The sequence below is a fragment of the Stomoxys calcitrans genome, chromosome 1 (genome assembly GCF_963082655.1).
Source record: "Stomoxys calcitrans chromosome 1, idStoCalc2.1, whole genome shotgun sequence".
Taxonomy (NCBI): domain Eukaryota; kingdom Metazoa; phylum Arthropoda; class Insecta; order Diptera; family Muscidae; genus Stomoxys; species Stomoxys calcitrans.
The window spans coordinates 155556101-155572344 of record NC_081552.1 but is presented as its reverse complement, the minus strand read 5'-3'; the positions used below and the strand labels follow the sequence as shown (position 1 = coordinate 155572344).

Here is a 16244-nt window from a genome sequence, read left to right as displayed (position 1 = left end):
TTCAAAATCTATTATCTAAAAAAAGTAATCACGAAAAATGTCGTGAAAAACGAACATAGTACCAGCCATAAGTCAAAATACGTTAAGATCGGCCAGGCGTAAATTCGATAAAAAAAGCAATATTTATAACGCATGAATTTTATTCGAGAAATCTTTATACATTTATACATCTACAATATATCATATTACGATCCGGTCTAGACTATATCGGGCAAGGGTTTTGAGGTGTCAAAACCAACTCACAGTTTCAAATGTCGTTGATATCGGATATCTAGTACAATTTGGGCCTATTCTCGATCAGCTACATAATAAACGTCCGATCTGGACCATATTTAGAAAGTGTGTTGAGGACCCTAACACAAATCTCTGTTCTAATCGAAATCGGATAAAAAATGCGGTCGTTATGGGCTCAAGATCATATATTTGGAGATCGATCTATATGGCAGCTATATCCAAAAATTTGTTCTGATCTGGACCATATTTTGTGGGGATGTCAAAAGGATTCATACAATTCACTGTTCCAAAGTTCAGAGGAATCGGATAACAAGTGAGGCTTTTATGAGCTTCAGACCCTAAATCGGGAGATCGGTCTATACAATAGCTATATTCAAATATGGTCGAAAATGGACGAAAGTTGGCATAAATGTAAAAGTGTCCAATATGACCCTCTGTTCAAAATTGCAGTAAAATCTGATTTAAAATGAGACTTCCAGCTCACTTTCAAATATTGGTATTAATTGCACCTACCTTTAAATTACTTAACCCATTAACGACAAAAGGGCAGAAAAATACCCTAGAATATAGCTGTCTTAGAAAAATTCTAGCTCGAGTTAGGAAAGAAATATGCTAAAGAAATTTGGATTGGCGTCAAGCAGACGAATGAAATATGTCAAAAATATTTTTTGCGTCATACGAGGTCATGTTCTAGGAGAAAAATTGCCTTGCTGAAAGTCGGCAGTTTTTCATATAAAAAAAAACAATTAAACAAAAATGGTCCCTAAATTCGTAGGAGTGAGATTTTTGGAAACCGTTTTAGTGTCTTGTTGCAATTGATGGCTTCTATATTAAAAAAATTAATTTATGGCGGTTAGCCTACTAACTTTGACAGCAGGTGCGATTTTATGTCAAAAAATTGCAAATTTTGCCCATGAACATTCCACTAAGGAATAGGGGCAAACTTCTCATATTTAATGTCAAAGTCATTAAAGTCCACTTTTCTTCGCTAAGTGGTCATAACATGTTAAGAAAATAGTTTCTTTGTTGTAGAAACACAGTGGCTTAGAAAATAAAAAGAAATTTTTTTTTCTAATATTTTTCAATTTTTTTTCTGTGTTTTTATACCCTCCACCATAGGATAGTGGTATACTAATTTCGTCATTCTGTTTGTAACACCTCGAAATATGCGTCTAACACTCCACGAAGTATAAATATTCTTGATCGTTGTGACATTTTAAGTCGAACTAGCCATTCGACGGACGTCCGTCCGTCTGTCGAAAGCACGCTAACTTTTGAAGGAGTAAAGCTAGCCGCTTGAAATTTTGCACAAATACTTCTTATTAGTGTAGGTCGGTTGGGATTGTAAATGGGCCAAATCGGTCAATGGCATATGAATCGATCTTGGGTCTTGACTTCTTGAGCCTTTAGAGGGCGTAATTTGATTTGACTGAAATTTTGCACGTATTGTTTTGATATTACTTCCAACAACTATGCCAAGTATGGGTAAAATCGGTTCATAGCCTGATATAGCTGCCATATAAGCCGATCTTGGGTCTTGACTTCTTGAGCTTTTAGAAGGCACGATTCTTATACGATTTGGCTGTAATTTTGCACGTGGCGTTTTGGTATCACTTCCAACATTTGTGCGAAGTATAGGTTGCATATAAACCGATCTCGGATCTTAACTTATTGAGCCTCTAGAGAGCGCAATTCTCATCCGATTTGGCTAAAATTTTGCATGAGGTGTTTTAATATGACTTCCAAAAACTGTCATAAGTATGGCGCAAATCGGTACATAACCTGATATGGCTGCCATATAAACTGATTTTGGATCTTGAATTCTTGAGCCGATTTGGCACAAATTTTGTACAACGGCTTCTCCCATGGCCTTCAACATACGTGTGCAATATGGTCTGAATCAATCTATAGCTTGATACAGCTCCCATATAAACCGATTTCCCGATTTTGCTTCTTGAGCCCCGAATCGGACTATAACTTTATATAGCTCCTCCTCCCTCTCCGTCCTTATTCATTATTCTTTGTTTGACAAAAAAGAGATACTGCGCAAAGAACTCGACATATGCGATCCATGGTGGAGGGTATATAAGATTCGGTCCAGCCGAACTTAGCACGCTTTTACTTGTTATTTGTTGACATTTTGACCGAGATTGGCCTAGTATTTTAAAATTTACGAATGCATATCGATGTCATTTTTGTCATGCATGATTTGCTGCAGCTTCGACGTGGGTGGCGGTGTCGGAGGGTCGAAATGCAGAAAAAGTGATGCCAGCTTTGCTGCACCTTCCCCCTGTCTCATCACTGTTGCATGCGACAGTGACAACTCTGGGGAGTTCTTTTCCCGGCATCTCTTCTTAGGCAAAAAAGGATATAAGAAAAGATTTGCTCTGCTATTAGAGTGATATCTAGATATGGTCCGGTTTGGACCACAATTAAATTATATGTTGGAGACCTGTGCAAAATGTCAGCCAATTCGAAGAAGTAAAATAGAGAGATGGATTTATATGGGAACTGTATCGGGCTATAGACCGATTCAGATCATAATAAACACGTACGTTGATGGTTAAGAGAGGATCCGTCGTACAAAATTTCAGGCAAATCGGATAATAATTGCGACCTCTAGAGGCTCAAGAAGTCAAGATCCCAGATCGGTTTATATGGCAGCTATATCAGTATCAGTCAGACACAGTGGTTGAAAGTAAAAATAAAATACATCATGCAAAATTTCAGCTAAATCGGATAGGAATTGCGCCCTCTAGAAGCTCAAGAGACAAGTCCCCAGACCGATCGGTCCAGATTTGGATATAGCTGCCATTTAGACCGATCTCTCATTTTAAGGTCCTAAGTTCATCAAAGACGCATTTATTTTCCGATTTTGCCAACATTGGGGACAGTGAGTTCGACAACTTTCTTCAATTTGGCTCAGATCGGTCTATATTTGGATATAACTGCCATATACACCGATCCTTCGACGCAAGGTCTTAGGCCCATAAAATACGCATTTATTTTCCGATTTTGCCAAAAATTTGGGACAGTGAGTTGTGTTTGGCCCCTTGACATTTTTCTGCAATTTGGCTCAGATCGGTCCAGATTGGATGTAGCTGCCATATTGACCGATTCCTCGATTTAAGGTTTTTGGGCCATAAAAGGCGCATTTATTGTCCAATTTCTCAGTAAGTTGTGTTAAGCTCTTTAACATATGTCTCCAATTTGGTCCAGATCAGTTCAGATTTGGATATAGCTGCCATATAGACCGATCTCGCGATTTATGGTTTTGGACCCATAAAAAGCGCATTTATTGTCCGACGTCGCCAAAATTTGGGACAGTGAGTTGTGTTAGGGCCTTCGACAACCTTCTTCAATTTGGTTTAGATTTGATATACATCGGTTCAGATTTGAAGGTCTTAAGACGCATAAAAGGAGCATTTATTGTGCTATTTAGCCGAAATTTGGGACAGTAAGTTGTGTTAGGCTTTTCGACATTTTTGTCGTAAATGGTTCACATCGGTCTATATTTGGATATAGCTACCCAAAAGATCAATATGGGGGCATAAATTATGCATTTTCCACCGGATTATGACGGAAGATGGGTTACATATTGGGTTTCCCAAAAAGTAATTGCGGGAGGGATGAGGGAGGGTTTGACTAAAATCGTTATTCATATGCAACTCATTAAAATATTGGTCCAACACCCTTTAAAGCATAGATGGGCAACAACAACCGCATATAAATTAAACAGTACAAACGTACAGTGTAAGCAGATTCGTGTGGCTTCCTTCTCAGCAGGCCACGTCGTTAAGACGTCTTAAAAGGAGAGTGGCATGACCTTGTTAACTCGTTGAAGACATATAACCGACAGCCTATATAAATCGTTGATGACATTTTTATAAAGTTGACGCGAAAATCATGCATGACATTTTAAGCGACATTTTGAACGAACATGCCGTCAATGAATACATTGATGACAGTATCTTTTATATGTTCGTTAATGAATCCACAAAATTGTTATTGACGAATTCATTTATTATTTAAGTTATATTTATAAAATTAATTTTTTTTACAAATATTTAATTTTGGCTCTCCTTTTGTTACCGGGAATTTTGTTTATTGCTGTTGTTACTTTTCCGATTTAATAAATGCAGTATCGGCCTCTTATAAAAATTCTAGACTTTTAAGATCATTTACCTATGCATAATATAAAATGTTTTTTTTTTAATTGTTTTTTTTATTTTGTACAGTTAGATGCTTTTTCATTAATGTTCATTAAACAAAGTTTTTTGCCAGATGGCGGTTTATGCAACACGGTCTGCCAAGATGTCCTCTACAGAGTAAAGTACTTTTTTATTTATTTTTTATGAAAAAGAGAGAGAAGCTTTGCCAATTTTTTGTGGACACGGTTATTAAATTTATCGACAGTAAAATTTGACAACTAATAATATGCCTAATAACATGTCAGCAAAAATGCCATATCGGTAAAAAATTCGAATTTGATAGACCTTTGGACTGCTGGAATTCTTCACTTGGTTGATTGTGCGGATTTTACTGCCCCTCACACAAACACAGTTCAGTATTTTATAGTGTGTTATTGTGACCGTTACTGCTTTAAAGTGTGACATCGTCATGACATTCTTAATCGAGGGCGTAGTTATAATCCCATTGATTTCGAAAGGAAGTTTTTTTGTTTTGACTTCAAACATTAATGGCATATAAGGTACTAGACGGAATATAACCTATTAAAGCTCCCATGTAAAAGACTTACCAATTTGACTTCTTGTCCCTGCAAAAGGGCTCTTGTTCCCGTATAGGGCTTCCAACCACGGAAAGTATGGTCAAATCGGTTTATAGCCTGTTTAGCTCTCATATGAACAACCTAATCTACCTGCGATATTCTGTGATACCGCAAATTAGGTATTAAAAGCTTTAGAACATTTTTAAAATTGTTTTACGAAATTATTGAGTTGCCCAAAAAGTAATTGCGGATTTTTTAAAAGAAAGTAAATGCATTTTTAATAAAGCTTAGAATGAACTTTAATCAAATATACTTTTTTACACTTTTTTCTAAAGCAAGCTAAAAGTAACAGCTGATAACTGACAGAAGAAAGAATGCAATTACAGAGTCACAAGCTGTGAAAAAATTTGTCAACGCCGACTATATGAAAAATCCGCAATTACTTTTTGGGCAACCAATAAAAAGTACCCCTTTGGGTCCAAAAAGTAACTTTTAATTTTTTTGTTGCTAGATCGATTTGATCGACCAATTCATTTAAAACAGCTGAATTCAACAGCTGTTTTCAGTGAATTGGCAAATGAAGGGAGTTACAAAACGAAACCAAAAAAATTGTGGTCTTGGCAGTAAATAATTAGACTCACTCTGCTGTGTAGCCACTGTGCATCGTAACCAAAATAGGGCACCAGCGTTATGTATCATTTTGCATCATCCAGTTAATATTTAGTGTCTTTATACATCGGAGTTCCCGATAATAAATAACAAATTAAATAATTTTATTGTTTCACAAACAATGGGAGCAAGCAAAGAAGCTATTGTGACACAACCCAATATGTAAGGTCGAATCAAATCAACTTTAGAAAATATCCATACACGGAGGCCTACAACGATTACGATCGGCCGTGACTCTAGTTTTTATCCGAACAAAAACAAAATCACGAATTTATTTTGGTATATTAACATATCGATGATATCTTAATGAATCTCATATGCATAATATTGGGTTGCCCAAAAAGTAATTGCGGATTTTTCATATAGTCAGCGTTGACAAATTTTTTCACAGCTTGTGACTCTGTAATTGCATTCTTTCTTCTGTCAGTTATCAGCTGTTACTTTTAGCTTGCTTTAGAAAAAAAGTGTAAAAAATGTATATTTGATTAAAGTTCATTCTAAGTTTTATTAAAAATGCATTTACTTCCTTTTAAAAAATGCGCAATTACTTTTTGGGCAACCCAATAGAACTGTTTTTTACACTGCGCTGGTAAGAAGCTTTGCATATCCTTTTATCTCTTCAAGTATGGCCTGGCAATTTTTTTAAAATAAAAAAGGTTTTGTGTTGTCTTCGTGATATTGAACGATTTAGAATCACATAGGTCTGCGAACACCAAAATCCGACCTAATAAAATATCGGTCAGATCATCTGGGTATATGTCGGCGCTATATGAGAGAAAAAGGAAGTCAAAATTTCAGCAAAATACGATGACTAAAGTTAAGTTAATTATATGGGCTTAAACAAGTAAAAATGCGTTAAGTTCGGCCGGGCCGAACTTTGGATACCCACCACCTCGGGTATATATGTAAACCACCTTTCATCAAAATCCGGTGAAAATTGCATACCTTATGTCCCATAGCAGTTATTTCGTAATATGATCCGATTTGGACCAAATACCCATAAGCACAAGTCATTGTTCAATTGTGTATAATAAAATATTGGTCTTTTTAGTAGCTATATCTAAAAATAAACCTATCTGAACCATATACAACATGGATATCAAAAAGCCCAACATAAGTCAATGTGTCAAATTTCAGTTAAATCGGATTATAAATGCGCCTTTTTTTGGGGCCAAGGCTTTAAATCGAGATATCGGTCAATATGGCAACAGTACGCAAATCTTGATCGATCTACACCAAATTGCAGAAATATGTGGAGGGGCTTAACTTAACTCTCTGTCCCAAATTTCTGCAACATCGGAAAATAAATGCTCCTTTTATGGGCCCAAAACATTGAATCGAGAGATCTGAGTGAAATTGAAAAAGGATTTCGAAGGGCCTAACACAACTCACTGTCCCAAATTGCGGCGATGTAGGACAATAAATGCGCTTTTTATGGCCCCAAATCTGGACCGATCTGTGCCATAATGCAAATGTCCCAAATTTCAGCAAAATCGGATAATAAATGTGGCTTTTATGGGCCTAAGGCCCTAAATAGGAGGATCGGTCTATATGGCAACTATATCAAAATCTGGACCGATCTCGGCCAAATTGACGAAGGATGTCGAAGGGCCTAACACAACTCACTACCCCAAATTTCAACAAAATTGGATAATAAATGTGGCTTTTATGGGCCTAAGACCCTAAATCGGCGGATCGGTCTATATAGGGGCTATATCAAGATATGGTCCGATATAGCCCATCTTCGAACTTAACCTGCCTATGGACAAAAAAAGAATCTGTGCAAAATTTCAGCTCAATATCTCTATTTTTAAAGACTGTAGCGTGATTTCAACAGATAGATGGACAGACGGACGGACATGTCTAGATCGTCTTAGATTTTTACGCTGATCAAGAATATATATACTTTATAGGATCGGAAATGGATATTTCGATGTGTTGCAAACGGAATGACAAAATGAATATTCCCCCATCCTTCGGTGGTGGGTATAGAAACATATCAGTAGATCGGTGTATATGAGGATATATAAAATCTTGATAACTATTAATATTAATAATATATAGAAATAGTAAGATTAATAATATAAAGAAATAGTAAGATGAAGTTTAATTTTTGTGTTGATCCAAAGTCAGTAGTCATGGCTGTCATCCGATCAAAACACGAGGAACCAAATTTATCAGGTTGTGATAGATGTACGATCCATCCGTGGTACGATCTGACACTGCACGGAAGCTGGACGTTGAAAGGCTGCAAACACAACCGATGGCAATGGTATACTTCACTCGACTGACCCAACTGCTTGATGAAAGCACTTCTTGTGGCGATGATATAATGGCGCAATGGCAGGCACATACTTCTGCAGAGACAAAGAAGGAAATCTGGTAACTGACACAGATAGCATGCTGAGGATATGGAAAAACATTTTACCCAACTGTTAGTGACTGACGTTCAGTGTTTACCTCCTAGTCAGAATGAGGTCCAAGTATTAGTGACTCGACTGAAAAACAACAAGGCAGCAAGAGCCGACGAGTTACCCGTTGAACTATTTAAGACCGGAGGCGCTACGCTGATAAAGCGTATGCATCAGCTTATCTGCGCAATCTGGCTAGAAGAACACATACCCAATGATTGGAACCTCAGCATATGTACACAAGAAAGGAGACAAGACAGCATGTGCCAACTAAAGGGTGATTTTTTTGAGGTTAGGATTTTCATGCATTAGTATTTGACAGATCACGTGGGATTTCAGACATGGTGTCAAAGAGAAAGATGCTCAGTATGCTTTGACATTTCATCATGAATAGACTTACTAACGAGCAACGCTTGCAAATCATTGAATTTTATTACCAAAATCAGTGTTCGGTTCGAAATGTCCGGACCACTGTTTAATGCTTACTATTAGTATAGCAAAGACATTTAAAAGTCAGCAAAAGTGTGTTGTTGCCAGAAGCATTTGACTGCTTTCCCGTATCGCGATTTCAATTTCAACCAAGAAATATCATCAGCGGGAGGTGTCAAATGGATCGTGGTGCTTTACAACCATTCCAAATGGAGTAAGTTGTAAAGCAACAAATAAAAATTTTGCCCATGAACATTCCACTAAGGAGCGGGGGCAAACTTCTGGTAAAACACACATCTGAATTTGAACAGGGTTCTTTCTTAGTCGAAATTGAAATCGCGATACGGGAAACCAGTCAAATGCTTCTAGCAACAACACACTTTTGCTGACGTTAATTTTTTTTAGGCGCTGGCTAGGTCATGTTGTCAGAATGGATGAAGAAGCTCAAGCAAAGAAGTCTTTTGAAGGCAAACACGGTGGTAAACGCAAACTGGAACGACGAAAAGCCCGATGGAAATATCAAATGGTGGGAGTTTATTGCCAGCAGAAATTTACAGCTTCTAACAGTTGTCTTATAAAAACCAGTTGTTTAATTCAAATAAGGAGTAAAGGGAAACAAATGTGGTCGTTTGAGTTGGTAACATTATCAGCTACTCTACAGTTTTTAAGGAAAAAGTGAAAGTTAAACCCAGAAAACTGCCGATAATGTCACAACGGCAGTTGCCGTAATATCTTCTAAGTTATTATTTCTAAAATAAGAACCATCCTCGACCGTCGCAGCTCTACAGAACCTCTCTGTGTGCCCGACTACATATGTATCACAGAAAATTGTAGAACTTGCGGGCATGCAAAGCTAGGAACTACATTACATATTACAAAAGAACTACCAAGATATATAATATATTCATTTGCAGGCAGAAGCAGTTGCCCAACAACAAAATACTCAATAAGTCATGACTTTAATGCAATGTACTATTCTACATACTATTCTCTTTGAAGACTCCAAGATTATGTGGCCCATTCTTAACTTGAGGATGTATATATCTTTGATGTCGTTGGCCAGAACAGACGTTTCACTCATTGTGTCCGTTCTTTCTGGACTTATCATTTTCGTGAATGAATCCAATGATCGATGCATGGTTGAGTTAAGAAGGTTGGCTCACTTGCCCAGCTGATGGAATTGTCCAACTCCAGAGTTGTATCCAAATCCCACTAGAACGTCAGATGCTTGGTAGGATTTAAATTTTTTTTTCACATTTTGTTCCCTTTTTCACATTTCAATTGTTTTAATTTATAATTTACACGTTTATAATTATAAATCTTTTGATGATAATGCTAATAAAAACTAGCATGTCAACTAGGAAGTTTCCAGAAATTTGACAGCCTTATGGGGAATTTGCGCCACCATCGCCACAGGCTTGTATGGTTGATTTCGTTGTTGTTGGACAAGTGAACCATCCTTCTCAATTCAACTATGAATCGAAGAGTATTTTTCTATGCAATTGAAAAGTAAAGCCAGAAGATACAACAACACCATAGAGTGATGCGTTTCGACCTCTTGGTTAAGGAAGACCATCTTCGGACACTTTATTGTGCAGGCTTCAAGGGCCGAATGATATATCGAATTCATTGCAAAAACGCCTCTATGATTATATATACCACACTAACAATGCGCGATATCCTGTCTGCTAGCTTTTCTTTTTCTAATGCATGTGTTTGTGTTCTTTTTGCCACGACAAGACGGCAACAATAGATAACGGAATTCCAATATTAAGAAGAATCCGCACATACAAAAACTTTACATTTCAACTTCATTTGATATGGTATGATATTTGACACGGTAATCGAAGTGCAAACTTTGTCAAATAAAATGACCTCCCTGATTCTTTGAGATACGTACTGACAAGGGTGACTTGGGAATGTTGGAAAGCAAGCAATGGTTCCGATTAGTTTAACTTGGCAAAATTCAGTCTTATCTTTGTCTTCCTTCATCTCAAAAGTGACACAAAGCTTCGCGCGGCGTCACCCTTTAATATTCGTAGAAGGTACTGAGATAAAATGTGGCACGAGTTCACCTGTATAACGATAAAAAAAAGATGGTTTGGAGCGTCGGGATAGTAGCCCAATCACAAGGAAAACTTGAAGAGATTACTTTGAAAAAACGAGGAAGAATAAAAACCTACCCACGCTCTGTTGGCTACGTTTTAAGGACCATGATTTGCGTATCTGTACTAGGTATATCTGCCCTCTTTATAGAGAAGGCGCAGTATACGCACTGGCGGCTGTATTGGAGAAATACAGGGCAGACATTACCGCCATACAGCAAGCGCTCCACAACAATATCGAGAAGTGACGCTCTACATTAAAGCTGTCATGAAACGAGGCATTCATTTGGCTGTGGATTTGTGGTTATTTGGAGACCGAAACGCCTTGTCTACAGGTTTATTTCTTGAACATTAGCTCTATTTGCGCCCATGCCCCGACTAAAGACAAGGACGATTAAAACACCAGAAACCAAATAGATCATGTCGTGGTAGATGGAAGCGTATTAGATGCACGATCAATCCAATGGGCGGACACCGATTCGGAACATTACATTGTTGAACCAAAGGTTGGTGTGACGAGAAACGTACGACCTGGAACTGCACGGAAACTGCAAACACAACAGGTGGCAACGGCATACTCCACTCGGCTGATCCAATTGCTTGATAAAAACACTCCCTGTCTAGATAGTATAATAGCGCAATGGCAAACTATTGCCCGCCCACTCCGTGGAAAGAGGCTAAACATTCGTACTTGGGTACCAATTTTTGATGAAAAACAACAACTTTAGTTGAAAAAACATCTACCAAAGTTGTTAACTTTCCTGCAACAATTTATGTTGAATCACAACAACCCAAAGTACAAATTTGTTGTTGAAAAGCACTCTTTGCAAGCCAACATATAACAACAACAACAATATATTCATAAACAAGACAAAAAACCATCTAACCAGCCGCCGCATGTGCTTTGCTTCTGGTGGTGGTGTTTTCATTTTTTTTTTCGGATCGCGGTGCTTTGTCTCTTTCGAGTTACTTGCTGCTGTCGGGGATTTTTCTTTCACTCTCTCTACTAAATATTATCCTTAAAATCAAACTTAAATAATTAAATAATAATGCCGCAGAGCATTGAACTCATGATCTCATGTTTGGTAGGCTTGCACGCTTCCATTAGCCTACCGACATCATCTTCTTTATAATGAAATAACTCAATAAGTACTGCTGCAACGTAAAAAATATCTCAATTAAATTAAAAAAAAAATCATATTTAACGAAAAAAACAATTTTTTTTGACCGACCTACCTCGACTAAAGAATTTGTTGAAAGCCCACAAAATTTCAATAATTTTGTCTCTCAAACCCCTCGTAGAGACTTACTTACATACTTCAACAAATATCAACAAATCAAATTCAATAAAGAATTTAAAGTTTCACATACTAATTTGGTAGTTGGTTTTTTCTAAGAGTTATTTTTTCTGTGTGTGCTGAGGATATGGAAAGAAGTCTGTTTCCCAGCTGCTGGTATCCGATGATTGTTACCATGAGCACCTCAGAACCCATCCCTGATGATGGTGCAACAAGGCAGCAGGAGCCGATAGGTTGCTGCCTGAACTGTTTAAGACCGGAGGCACAGGCTGTAAGCCGTGTGCGTCAGCTCGTTTGCGCAATCTGACTAGAAGGACACATACCCGATGATAGGAACCTTAGCAAACTATGTCCCGTACACAAGAAAGGTTATAAGATGGTAGGTGCCAACTACAAAGGAATAAGTCTCCTCCCCATCGCATACAAGATACTATCGAGCGTACTATGTGAAATATTAAAGTCTAAAGTCAACAAAATTATAGTGCTATATCAGCCCTTGATAGATGAGACATTTAAACTGCGCCAAATCCTGGAAAAGACCCGAGAAGGACTAATCAAAACCTACCACCTTTTCATTGACTACAAAACCGCCTTCGACAACCTTATATGTTCAAACGCTCGGCAGTTAAAATAGGAAAAAACCTCTCCGAACCGCTTAATACCAAGCGAGCTTCAGACAGGAAGACAGCCTATCGTGTTATCTCTTTATTATCGTGCTGGAGATTATACGAGAAACAAGTGTGAATAGGCATGGCCCTTACACACAAGAGAACATATACTACTCGCCTTTGCCGACGACATCGATATTAGAGGCCAGTCACCGGAAGAAGCAGTTGTAGCCTTTGAGAGTATCGAAAGAGAATCAACGAAAGTGAGATTGACAGTAAATGGAGATAAGACAAAGCGAATGATATCAACTCTTGCAAAGCCCTGTAAAACCGAGCATATGAAGAAAATGGAGAAAGTTGGCAACTGCAACTTTGAGATAGCCAGCAACTTAATCTACCTCAGCACCGCCGTAACCGAAACAAATCACATAAGTTTTGAATTGAAACGAAGGATAATAATGGCTAACAGACGCTACTTTGGATTAAGTAAGCAGATTAGGCGCAAAACCACCTCTCGACAGTCGAAAATTACACTATTTACACGTGCTGCAGTATGGCTGCGAAGCATGGAACTTGAGGAGGGAAAATCCTTTGTAAAATATATGGAGCAGTCTGCGTTAATAGAGAGTATCGGCGTCGTTTGAACCACGAGCTGTATGACGACGGACGATAGCATAGTTTGACGCATCAAAATACACCGGTTACGATGGCTAGATCATGTTGTCTGAATGGATAAAGAAGCTCCAGCAAAGAAATCTTTTGAAGGCAACTATAAAAGAAAAATTTAAATTTTAGACCGATTTAGACCATACTCGTCGTAACGAAACGCGTACAAAAATTCAGCCCAATCGGATAATAACAGTGGCTTCTAGGTGCTCAAGATCAGGAGATCGGTTTATATGGGACCTATATCAGGTTATAAACCGATTCGGACCATACTTGGCACATATGTTAAAGTCAAACCAGAACACCACGTTTAAAATTTCTGCCAAATCGTATAAGAATTGCGCCCTCTAGAATTACGCATTCTGCAGATCGGTTTTTATGACAGCTAGTCGTACAAGCAAGGCAGCTATATGAAAACATGGACCGATATGACCCATTTACAATCCCAGCCGACCTCCACTAATAGAAAGTATTCGTGGAAAATGATATGTGCCTAGCTTTACGTTTGTATTGTATCTCTTCCAAGAGGAGCTTAATGAACGAATATTTATACCCTAAACCACTACTGTGGTACAGTCGGTTCAGATTTTGTTATAGCTCCCATATATATGTTCGTCCGATTTACAATAATAATGCAATAAAATGGTCATTTGTTAACCGATTCTCCTGAAATTTGTTAGGAAGGATTTTCTCTTGACTCTCGACATTACAGGTGAATTTCATGGAAATCGGTTCAGATTTAGATATAGCCCTCATATATATATATCGCCCGATTTTCACTCCTAGAGCCACTGCAAGCGTATTTATTGACCAATCTTTCCAAAATTTTGTACAACGCTTCCCTCGACGACTTCCACAATGTCTATAAAGTTTGATCGAAAGCGGTTCAGATTTAGACATAGCTCCCATATATATATTCGTCCGTTTTGGAGTAATATTGCAATCAAATGGTCATTTGTTAATCGATTCTCTCGAAATATGGCAGGAAGGATTTTCTCTTGACATTGATCGACATTATAGATGAATTTCATAGAAATCGGTTCAGATTTAGATATAGGTTTCATATACGTATATTGCCCAATATTTGCTTCTAGAGCCATTGCAAGCGCATTTTTTTTACCAATTTTGCCAAAATTTTGCACAACGCTTTTCTCGACGAGTATTATCTGAGAAGTTTGCTCTAAATCGGTTTAGAATTAGATATAGCTCCTATATATATTTTCGTCAAATTTTGGGTAAATTGCAATCATGTTTTTATTTGTGAACCGTTGTTATTACAGTTTGAACATATTTGCTCGAAATGTGATATGGGTTGTTTAATAACCCATCTGAAAACATCCGGCGAGGTCCATCAAAATTGTTTCAGAATAAGACATAGCTAATACACTTTGTACCTATAGGGTAGGTGTAGGGTATTACAAAGTCGGCACCGCCCAACTTTTGCCTTTCCTTTCTGGTTTTTGCTATGGAAAAGAAAACCGGAAATCACAACACGCCAATCACTATGGAACTCGTTTCGTCTTTGCACAGAAAAAATTAAAACCTTGATTTAATTAAGAAATTTTGTTGTTGGTTTAACCAGCTTAGACCAATGTGTGTTTATTTCTTGCTTCTATTTCTAAACAAAACAACAAAAACACTTTCAAGAGTCTCAACATTTGTGGTGTGTTAAATGTATCAAGGGGGGATCGCGATTTCGGCCTTTGCCAGGCGCCTCGTCAGACTGCTATGCCACCAAAAGATTACATGCTTCCACCTACCCACTAATTAGTGAGCAGTGCAATGGTAGAAGCATGCCCTCTGAATGAAATGTTGGGTCTTGTTATTCAACCTCTTCTAATAGCGCAATAAGAGAAAGTTAAATTCTAACAGCCAATATCTCTTCAAAGAGACATCTAACATCAACAACATACACAAAAGAAAATTTTAAGTTAGGAGTTCCATGCTACTTACAAAATCCTTCATTGTTTTCAATGCCACTCTCCTAAGTTGGTTCATGTCTGATATTGGGTCTCCACCTAAGTACCGGTATCTGTTGGACGCCAAAGCCGGGCAATGACAAAGGAAATGCTCCAACGTCTCATCATCTTCCCCGCATGCCCTACACATGCTATCATTTGCCGCACCGATTTTACATAAGTAAGCTCGTAGTCCTATGTGTTCGGTTATGATACCAATAGCTATACTGAACTCCTTCTTGCTTCCTTTCAATAATAGTCTCGTCTTCTCATGATATGGATCCCCCCATGGGATTTTCGCCGTCCTACCGACCGTTTCGCTGTTCCACAATGTTGCATGCGCATTCGTCGCCCACTCCCTTAACTCGGACTGCGTCGACCCGAAAGGCTTCAGGTTAAGGCTTCAAGTTTATTGACGGTAGTCCTCTGGCCTTCACCGCCAAATCGTCTGCCCTTTCATTTCCCCTTACTCCGTTATGGCCAGACCCCCAAACGATGCAGATTTTCCCATCCTCAAAGAAGGCGTTAATCTACTTCTTACACTGCAAGACTGTTCGTGACCTTACCGTCCTGGTTGTTATTGCTCTTACGGCAATTTTACTGTCGGTAAAGATGTTCAGACTCGACATCCTCGCGTCCTCCGTGATCGCCCGTATCTCCGCCTGCAGGACCGTATTATGGTCAGGCAGTCTAAAACAGATCTCAGTTCCTGGGTTTTTAATGTAAACCCCCAGGCCCACTCTGTCCTCTAGCTTTGATACATCCGTGTAACATGATCTTCCAGATGGCAATACTAGGGTTCCGTCAATCCAAACTGTGCCGATGGCAGCAGTGCCTCGCACTCGACTTCAAGGTTCATCTCAGGTATCCGCTCGGAAGCCTCCACTCCTCCGCTTCCTTCCAGGTTTCCTATCGTCGCCTCGATTATACCGCAATCGTATGAGCTGCTCCCATCCTCAATCCATTCTCCCATCGCCTTAAGTCTCATAGCCGTAGTGGCTGCCTCACACTTAATCTGTATGTCAATGGGTCGAATATCTAGAATAGTCTCCAGTGGCCTAATAGGCGTGGTCCTCATCGCTCCGCCTATGCCAAGACAACATGTTCTCTGAACCTGTTGTATGGTCCTAATGTTGC

General features: G+C 38.5%; 1 protein-coding gene across 1 annotated transcript in view; it reads left to right on the top strand.

Moving 5' to 3' along the window:
• Positions 1 to 5748: 5748 nt before the first annotated feature.
• Positions 5749 to 16244, top strand: part of LOC106088624 (FH2 domain-containing protein 1) — a 79443-nt gene continuing 68947 nt past the window's right edge. Inside the window, exon 1 of the mRNA XM_059370862.1 lies at positions 5749 to 5794. Coding sequence (XP_059226845.1) covers positions 5754 to 5794 — 41 coding nt within the window. The 5' untranslated portion in view covers positions 5749 to 5753. The remainder of the gene's footprint in view (positions 5795 to 16244) is intronic.